Source organism: Vidua macroura, chromosome 25 (assembly GCF_024509145.1).
Source record: "Vidua macroura isolate BioBank_ID:100142 chromosome 25, ASM2450914v1, whole genome shotgun sequence".
Taxonomy (NCBI): domain Eukaryota; kingdom Metazoa; phylum Chordata; class Aves; order Passeriformes; family Viduidae; genus Vidua; species Vidua macroura.
In genome coordinates, this window is record NC_071595.1 from 2,894,331 (window position 1) to 2,904,381 (window position 10,051).

At 50.4% G+C, this 10,051-nt stretch overlaps 1 protein-coding gene across 4 annotated transcripts; it reads right to left on the reverse strand.

The window, feature by feature from the left end:
• Positions 1-585: 585 nt before the first annotated feature.
• RHCE (Rh blood group CcEe antigens) lies at positions 586-10,046 on the reverse strand. Of its 4 annotated transcripts, none has more exons than XM_053998504.1 (11): positions 9,957-10,046; positions 6,973-7,119; positions 6,303-6,489; positions 5,932-6,082; positions 5,657-5,798; positions 3,907-4,061; positions 3,327-3,464; positions 2,952-3,097; positions 2,285-2,364; positions 1,191-1,264; positions 586-896 (listed from the first exon to the last, which is right to left on the reverse strand). In XM_053998504.1, exons 2-11 carry the CDS (start codon positions 7,106-7,108, stop codon positions 870-872), a joined length of 1,236 nt encoding a protein of 411 aa, XP_053854479.1. In that variant the 5' UTR covers positions 7,109-7,119; positions 9,957-10,046; the 3' UTR covers positions 586-869. The 4 variants fall into 4 exon arrangements, with proteins under 4 accessions (XP_053854479.1, XP_053854480.1, XP_053854481.1 ...); XM_053998505.1 differs by lacking the exon at positions 9,957-10,046 and adding an exon at positions 9,617-9,774; XM_053998506.1 differs by lacking the exon at positions 6,973-7,119.
• Between the last annotated feature and the right edge of the window lie 5 nt (positions 10,047-10,051).

Consider the following 10,051-nt stretch of genomic DNA (forward strand, 5'->3'; position numbering starts at 1 on the left):
TGCTAAGGAAGAGAAACAGCCACGTTTTCACTCCTTTACTGGGTAAGCACTGCTGCAAGGTTTTCTATGTCAACTATTTCTGAAAGTAAGAGACACTGAGGATCGCAATCCACTTAAAAACAGGGTTCACTGGCAGAGTATCCTCTGTCCCCAAGGTCCCTGCACTTCCAAAATGGGGTGCTGGCAGCACTGAGGCCCATCCCCTGTGCTGGGCCAGGCTGTCCCCTCCCAGACACTGCCCTGAGCTCTGTTTGTGTTTTACATTTGGCAGCAAACCTCAGGGGTTCCAGGAACACCACCCACAACTGAACTTTTGCCATCAGAACCTCCCAACATCCAGCCCCAGCCAGATTTTTCCAGGAGTTCAGTCTGGCAGGATGCAGAGTTCTGGCCCTGCTCCAGCCCACTCATCAAATCCTGGCTTGTCAAGGCCTTCAGCAGAATTACTTCAGCTTAAAAACTTGAGTACTTTGCTAGATAAGAAGAGCTCCTTGAGAAATGACACTTTCAAATCCATCATTTTGCCTTGTAAACTCGGGAGCTAAAAATAGTTTAATGTTTCCAAGCACTTGAGTTGATAAACCATGAATGCAGACAACTTTTTTGTGCATATCTTCTAAAAAATATTTTAAGGTAAGGCAAACAAAGCAGAAAAGCTGAATGCATCTGAAGTTTGCATCTGTGAATTCACACTCTATCTTTCAAGAATAACTGGAACAGTTTAGTTTTTGAGTGTCCATTAGGGTGGCTTTTGTGGGCCTGAGAATTGGTATTTCAGTGCTCTTTGAACTCATCATAGCTGTTCAGTTTTTCTGGTGATAAAGAGGAAAATCTTATCTTGGTCCTGTCTGTCAGCTGGGATCCTCCACTCAAAATCCAACAGACAAGTGGGGAAACTGTGAACACAAACATTCTTGTATCAGAACATATCAAATCATCACAGGAAAACCCCTCAAAACAATGGAAAAGCTGATTAAAAGCTTATTTTCACCCATCTGTTATTCCTGTAATTCAGATACAGCCTCACATCAGCACCGAAGGGTGCCCAAGGATTGTTGGTGCATCAAAATGTGCTGGGAAAAGGAATAACCCTTTATTTCCCCATATTTTTAATTCAAATACCTGGAGTTCTTCATCAAGGTGCTAAATGAAATCCCCCACAGCGAATCTGAAATAATTTTGAAACTCACCTCCCAGTAAAACTGGTCATCAAAGTACTTTGAGACATGCACTGCTTTCAGCAGTTTGATGTTTAAGATTAAACCTGTTGTTAAAAAGAGAGAGATGCAAAATAAACACCAGGGCAAGGGGAAGATTGTGTGTAACAGGAGTTTCCTGGCAACATTTATCCAAATGTAATGGATCAAAACACAAATTCAGACCCTTCAGCAGAGCCCCCCTGACCCGAGCTGGCCTTAAATACAAAAAGAGGCTTGCCAGGATAAAGGCTTGGGATACTAAAAATGAATTACTTTAGGTAAAACCCCATTAAAGAGCTGCTAGATTATGAAAATACATCAAAATGATGAGTTTCTTGCATGAGAAGGGCCTGTGTATTTAAAACAATCTGGCTTATCAGCACTGTTAGTTTGGGATCTCTGATGGGAATCTCTGGATTTTTGAACACTTGGTTAAACACTGAATGTTTGGTTATTTCAGCTGGATGATTTCTAAAGATCTATTCCTTCTTCATTGCACTTAAAGTCATGCAAAGGTTTAAAGAAATAAAAACACTCAAAAAATCATTGTAGGGTGTGTTTCCCAGCAATTTTCACTGGCCACTTCTCTGTTGCTCCAGACAGAATTAGAGGCTGGGGAAAAGCAGCAGCTGCCACAAACCAGAGCATTCCATGGGAGCCACGTGAGTGCTGCTGCTCCCAAAGCAGCAAAAAGTCCCAAAAATCCCAAAATCTCCTGATCAAAGGGCTACAGCTGGGCTGAGGCAGCTCCTGATGTTATTGAAACTTTGCACATTTGCTGCAAATGGCCTAAAAAGTGACAAGACCCAGATTGGGGCATCTTCTGTCAATAAGACAACACCCAGAAGTGGAAGTATTTTCATCTTCACACCTCTCCTGTTTGCAGGTTGAAGGCAGCTGTTAAACCTTGGTTAAAATAAAACTTCAGCACTGAAAGAATGGTGCTGCTGGGTTATTTCTGTGCAAAACAGCTCTGGCTGGGAAGAGTCCCTGGCACTCATGTTTCCATTTATTCCACAAGTGATTTACCTATAGAAACTTGCTCCAAGGAAATAAAGGGATTCCTGGGATGTTTCAGTACTGACCTGTAATCAAACCTGTTATCAAGGCAGTGCTGATGGTCTGACAGAAGGCACCAATATAATAAAAGGCAATGTAACCCAAACTGAAAAGCAAAAAAAGTGTTTCAGCTTTTATTTAGCATTACCACTGTGAATGAAGCTGCATCTAGCAAAATCTCTCACAGAAGCTGTAATTTTCAAATCTGCAGCTGCAGTGACTTGTTTCAGGAACATATCAGAAGCCTAATGCAGACTTCAGAAGATTTGTTTTGTCCATCCTTTTGGTATTAAAACTTAATTAAATTTGATTCATTAAGAATGCGATGAGAAGTGTCAGGCCCTCATGCTGCACTCTCATTTCTCCCTCCCTCCTATGCTCCTCAAAACATCCCAAACCCTAAAGTGAGTCTTGGAGGGAGGCACATGCCCAGCCTTCATCTCCTGTATCTGCTGTATTTAATAGAAACAAAAAGGGAGACTGAAAACAGGACCTAAAGTCTGCTCAACTCTCAAATTCCTTTTTACTGACTTTTTTATTTTGGACTTCAGGGGTTATCTTGGGTTACCCGATAGAAAACAATGTATCTGTGATGACATTCAGGCTCTCTGGATGTCTGACAACTAACTCTTCTCAGGGCACACTGCAGTGATGATTATTTTTCTTCACTATTTAATACAAGAATTTATGTACCTGGATAACTCATTCCACTGTGTCTCAATCCCATCTTCTACAACACAGAGAACAACAGCGGCCACAGCTCCAAGCACAGCAGGCAAACCAAAAGTGAAATGAACTCCAGAAGTATCCTGAAGCTTCAAAGCAGGATTGAAGCACCTCTGGGAAGAAGAAAAGGTTTAACTAACACCCAGAAACACAAGTTGGTAATTGCAGATCAGCTGTTGCAGACCTAGAGGATGAAATTGCTCCCACAAGCTGCAATCCTGCACTCTGCTCAAAACACCTCAGGTTTCCTAGCTTGGAAAAGAGGTTTCCCTTGGGGTATCCTGCATTGCAAAAAAAAATTACACAGCTTATCCAAGAACCATTTAGGGGGTTGAGCATTACCTGTAAACAGTGAGATCCCAGGATGGTGATGACACTGCCCAGCAGCCCCAAAATCATGGCAATCCAAGGGTGCTGGATGCGGTGTGCCGTGTAGCTGACAGCGACCCCTCCAGCCAGGGCTGCACTGCGGATGTGAGCCTGGAAAGAACAACAGCAGCCACTCAGGGCACTTCTTACAAGGGTTTGTAGTGCTGGAACAAGGGGCAGTGGCTTTAAACTGAAAGAGGGAAGGTGCAGATTAAATATTGGGAAGGAATTGTTCCTGTGAGGGTGGGCAGGCCCTGGCACAGGGTGCCCAGAGCAGCTGTGGCTGCCCCTGGAACCCTGGAAGTGTCCAAGGCCAGGCTGGACAGAGCTTGGAGCAACCTGGGACAGTGGGAGGTGTCCCTGCCCATGGCAGGGGGTGGAATGAGGTGATCTTTGATGCCCCTCCCCATCCAAACCCCTCTGTGAGGCTGTGACTGTCAGACCCTGGACAAGGTTTCAGTTAACAGCTGTTGTATTTCCAGTGTATTCCTGAGGGTACCAGAAAATCTCTTTGAACAGAAAAACCCCGTGCAGGGCTTTCCCTCGTCCTTACCATTCTGAATTTGCCATCCTTGGAGGTCAGAGCAGACAACATGAAGGCAGCCACAGCACTCACTGCGAGGGCCAAGTAAGTGTTGAGCACTGCTTCCTTGGACTCAGACAGGATAGAATTGAAGCTTGGCCAGAACACCCAGACAAACACAGTGCCTTGGGGACAAGGACAAGAGACCCTCAGGAGCTGCTCTGAACCACAGGGAGCCCATCACTGCCTGTCTCTGGAGGGCTCCAGCCCAGAGTGTGCTTTCACTGCAATTCCCAAACCTTTCCCAAAGCAGAGCCTCCTCCAAGATCACTCCCAGTGAGGAACTGTCAGGTGTCACACCTCCATGACCACAGAAGCTTCTCTAACAGGAATGAAAACAGGTTCTTCTGCTTCCCTGCCCCTAATGGTCAGCATCTGGGAGCCCCAGCCTCCCTGGAGCAAGTGCCCTGCCTGGCAGGATGCATTCCTCCTCACCTGCCCGGGGCAGCACTGCACAGACCGAATTCCAGCCAGCAGAGGGATGTCGGTGGCCTCAGAGCATCTCAGGCTGATCCCAGCCGCCCCGTGGCCTGGGCTGTGCAGACACCAACACAAGCCAGCAGCTCCTCTGACATTGCCAGCTGTTGTATTTTGTTTCCAGCCCACTCCCATCACTGATGTTGTGTTCCCCACCCCACAGAGGTACCAGACCCTTGTGCAATCCACCTGACAGTGACATCTGATGTGTTCTTGTCCAAGACCCCTAACAAGTGACACAGGCATTGTTACTATGAGGCACAAATCCAGTTTCCAGCAGCCCAGGCAGGCATTGATTTTGTACCAGCTTGTCTTGGCTCCATGAAATCCACTTTCCATGGCTAATATCCATGATTTCAGTGCACCAAGGCAGAAAAAACCCTGCCTCAGACAGGAGAGGCCGTTTCAGCAACTCTAAACTTATGGTGGCACTGAGGACTTGTGAGATGATTCATCCTATTCCCATTGATCAGGCAGTTAGTCAGTCATAAATATAGATATAAAATCCTCTGCAGCATTCTTAGGAGTATGTGCTCAGCTCTGGAAATAAACAGCAAACAAGAACTCCAGGGACACAAAAGAGCAGCATTTAAAATTTGTATTCCCTAAACTGGGCAAAGACTGACTGACAATGAGACTCTGTGGACCCCTGCAGGAAGCTCTGGGTTCAGCTGGTGGTAGTTGCACTACAGAAGCTGTGATAATAAAGACACCAAACTGCTTCCATAAGAAAAAGGAATGGAAGTCCCAGACACTGAGCCTGTCCCTCCCCAGCTCCTCGCTCGTGGGCCTGCCTGTATCACACTCCCCACCCTTCACCAGGCTTTATCTTTTTATTTCTGTTACCAGCAGGGACTGCCCCTTTCTATCTCTGTGCACCACCTGGACAAACAGCCCGAGCTCTGCTGAAATACAAGTTATGAGCTCAGCTCTGGCACACAGCCCCTCACCAGCAAGCCAAGGGGGACAGCTTGGCTAGGAAAGGGAGTGGTGAACCTGGAGAAAGAACTGCTAACCTGGAGGAGCTTTTATGCTGAGGTGACAAAGCAAACTGAGCCCCAGCTGTGGCAGGAGTGGCCTCTGGGCCAGGTAGGAAAGGGGCCACTGTCACAAACCAAGAAGCACAGCAGCAATTCCTGTGCTTGGCTGCATTCAGAACTGCACTTTGCATTTAAACCCCCAACTCTCCCCATGTTCTCCCTGCAATCCCTCTTCCAGCTGAGGCATTCCAGCCAGGACTCACCCAGCACTGAGAACAGCTCTGACTTTGGGGTGCTCCTGTTCTTGTCCAGCCCTGGGGGAGGCTCAGGGAAGCGGGAGGTGAGTGCCAGACCAAAGTAGGCTCCAAAGAGGTGCACGTGCATCACAGTGAGGTGCTCTGGGACCTGTACCAACAGAATATTCACCATCTGTGGGCTGATCCAGACCACACAAAGCCTTTGCTGCAGCTCCTGACAGAGCTGTTCCAAAGATCCAGTGGCATTTCCCCCCATATATCTGCAAATCCCACCAGGGTACCTTCAGGAATGTTGAGTTGATGCACCTGCTCACGTGGAAAAAGATTAATTCCACCAGGGTCATCACAATTAACTGCACAGGATTGGCCTTGCCCAGGACTGCCCCAGTGGAGATGACCACAGCAGTCGTGCTCACCACAGCCTTTGCTAGACTGCAAGAAAGAAAGGAAAGAACAACAACTCAGTCTCAGGGTGACACCAGGGCCAATAAAAAAGAATGACACAGAACAATGTACTTAAAAAGCAAAAGCCCTCTAAAATGCCTGCAAATGTGACTGTCCATCCCTGCCAGGGCCCCATAAGGAGGCATTCACCTCCACAAGGAGCAGGCAGCAGTTCTGCACTAGCCCAGCTCTAACATGAACTCATTACCTTTTCATACCAACTTGATTTTGCTTTCCCCTAATGAAAACTAATAAATCTTCTGCCAGCATAGAGCACTGGACACCAAGAACAACGAGCAAGAAGTTGAATCCAGTGCTGCTAAAGCCATATCTTCTCAGAACCATCAGGAAGAAGCCAAATCCAAAAATCACCATGTGGGTGACATCTTGAAATTCTACAGGACAGAAAAGAACGAGACAGCAGTGAAATTATTAATGCAGACTTCTGGTTAAAAAAATCAATTAAAAAATTACAATTAACTAAGAAGCCTTCAGATAAAAATTTAAATGGCAGTATTGTTTAGAGCTTGCAAAGAATTCCAGAGCTTTCTTTCCAATCTATAATTAGAGAAAAAATACCCTTAATGCTGAATTTATTTTTACACAGTTATCTGAATGGATGCCACAGGATGGGGGCTGAGTGGTCAAAAAAACCCAACAGAAAACTGATCAAAATTACAATTTAGTCTTGGATCCCCATCACACCTGTGACATAAAGAAACTCCCACCACTCCTGGCAAGTTCAAAGAGCAATAAAACCATTCTGCTTCTCACCACCAGACCCCGCTGAGTCCCACCCCAGGGACTCAGGAGGTGCAAGGCAGGGCACAACAGGAGCAGGGATGCCCCCTTCTTTCCCAGCAGGGTGCCAGGCTTACCTGGGTAGGAGTTGGATAAGCCATAGCTGTCACTAACACCTGGGAAGCCAAAGAAAGAGCGGGTGAGGAACAGAGCTTGCAGCAGAAGGATCAGCCAGGGCACGCTGCAGCGGAAGCTCAGGTAGCGGGCAGGCATCGTGCACTCTGCTACAGGGAGCACCAACACACGAAATACTCCTTTTCCCCAGAAAAATGTCCCTGTGCCCTCACACCAAGAGCAAAGGAGGTGTGGGGGACCAGCAATGAGGACTCAGCGAGAGATAAAAAGGCCAAGAGGCGTGAGCAGGGAGCAGCTCCTTATCTGCGCTGTGGCAGGAGCCCAAACTCTGCCCAGCTCACAGGGGTGAGCCCAGAGAGTGCCCACGGCCACGGCCACGGCCACGGCCACAGCTATGGCCAGAGCCAGAGCCAGAGCCACAGCCATGGCCAGGCACAGCCACAGCCACGGCCACGGCCACAGCCACAGCCACGGCCACAGCCACAGCCACAGCCACGGCCACGGCCACGGCCACAGCCACAGCCACAGCAACGGCCACGGCCACGGCCACGGCCACGGCCACGGCCACAGCCACAGCCACAGCCACGGCCACGGCCACGGCCACGGCCACGGCCACGGCCACGGCCACGGCCACAGCCACAGCCACAGCCACAGCCACGGCCACAGCCACGGCCACGGCCACGGCCACGGCCACGGCCACGGCCACGGCCACGGCCACAGCCACAGCCACAGCCACAGCCACAGCCACAGCCATGGCCAGGCACAGCCACAGCCACAGCCACGGCCACAGCCACAGCCACAGCCACAGCCACAGCCACGGCCACGGTCACAGCCACAGCCACAGCAACAGCCACAGCCACAGCCACGGCAGCCCTGCCCTGCTCCAGGACACCACCCTGGGCCACTCCAGTGCTGGGGGCCCAAAGGGCAGGGACACCATGACTCCATGAGCTGCACCATCATTTGTTCACTTGGCCCCAAGTCCTGGCACAGAAAGGAGGGGAGGGTCCTGCTGAGCCCCCCGGGGTGACCCCACAGCTCTGCAGACACGTCCCACAGTTGAACCTTGTGTGGATGGATCCAACCCAAGCCAGGGAATCAGGGAGCTCTGGGGATGCAGCAGCTCCTCTGCTGCTGTGGGATCAGTCTGTTGCTCACATATGGCCATGGGAACAGCTCCAGGGACATTTTATGGATCCACAGCACAAATCATGGGGTGGTTTGGCTGGGAAGGGACCTTAAAGCCAACCAGTGCTACCCCTGCCATGAACAGGGCCCCCTCCCAGGGTGCTCCAAGCCCTGTGCAGCCTGGCCTTCGACACTGCCAGGGATCCAGGGGCAGCCACAGCTGCTCTGGGCATCTGTGCCAGGGCTTCATCCCCCCGAATAAAGAATTTCTTCTTAATATCCACTCCAACCCTGCCCTCTGGCAGTTCAAAGCCACATAAAAATCCCTCTCCTCCCTTTATAAGCCCCCTTTAGCACTGGAGAAACATTTGCCCCTTCTCAGCATTCACTGTGCCCTCTTTGTCCAGGCAGTTCAGGTTAGAGCGCTGTAATTACACCTCAGGCTCTGCTCTGTCACAACCCCAGTGCTGAGATGGCACAGCACAGCCTGAGGAGAGCCCAGAAATGGGGAGAAACGTGCTCAGAAATAGGGATAAAGCCACCTGCTGGTGACAGGGACATTTATCAGGCAAAAATACACGCAGAAAACTCCCAGGTCACTCCAGTTTTAGGCCATCCCTCCTGCCAAGCCAGGCTGTAGGGCACAGGAAGTGTGCAAAGCATCCGTGCAAGGCTTGCATTTGTGGGGATAGCTTGAATCTTCCTCCCATCCAATATCAAACTGCTGTAGTATCAAATCACTTTAACATCAAAGCCCTTTCCCAGCTTTTATTTAGGCCTAACGAAGTTAAAATATCCCTACATCCATTTCAGAAACTCCTAAATAACATCCAGAAAAACCCTTTCCCAAGCATGGAAAGCACTGCCCTGGCTGCAGGAAAATCCTGATGCAGAAAGATCCACATTCAGGTCCTTTTCCTGGGAATTCTGGGAGCCCGTGGGTAATTCAGACAGAACCAAACCTGGTGAACTTTCTGTAGATAGGGCAACAGCTCAAGCAGCAATTTCGGAATTAATTTATCTAGCACAATGAGCCTTTCTGCTACCTGTCACTAAATCCCATCAGTGTTAACATCCAGGGAAAACACCCCAAAGTGAGGAATTCACCCGCTTTCCCTCAGGATGACACATTGGAAAGGTGATGCTCAGATTCACAGCTTACACTTCCAAACAGAGACCAAAGCTTGGTGATCTCTGACAGCATGAAGGACAAGGTAACTTTCATATTAGGAAGAGTTCTTCCCCACAAGGGTGATGAGGCCCTGGCACAGGTTCCCCTGGATCCCTGGCAGTGTCCAATTCAGGCTGGACAGGCTTGGAGCAGCCTGGGACAGTGAAAGGTGTCCCTGCCATGGCAGGGGCTGGAACAAGATGATCTTCAAGGTCTCCTCTAGACCAAACAAATCCGTGATGCTCCAGTCCTGAAGTGTAACTCCACCACAGGAAAACACCCCCGTGCCTCAGCCCAGCTCCCTCCTGGGACAGTTCTAACGCCGTTTTGGGACCCGCGCTCCTCACACTCAGCCCATCACCGGGGGCCCGGCCCGCGCCTCGGCCTCCCTCAGGAGTGGCGCCGCCATTGTTCCCCTCACGGCTCCCACAGGCACAGGGAGTGCTGCGGGGCCTCGGGGCGGGGGCTCCATGGAGGCCCCAACCGCGGGCGCTGGGGTGGGGGCTCAGCCGGGCGGCCCTGGCGAGCGGGGGCTCGCAGTCAGAGCCCACAGCGGTGCCGGCGCCGCTGCCCGGCCGTGACTCGGCAGCGCCGGCGGGACCCGCCCGGCCCCTCCCCGCAGGCCGGCCTTAGGGACTGCCCTCCCATTGGCCGAGCGCAGCTCCTCCTGGCCTCTGATTGGCTTACTCCCAACACAGGCCGTCTTTTGCACTGCATCCTGCACTGCGATTGGTCCGGCGGCTTGTCACTCAGCTACACGCGCTATTTATTGGCTGGCGCGG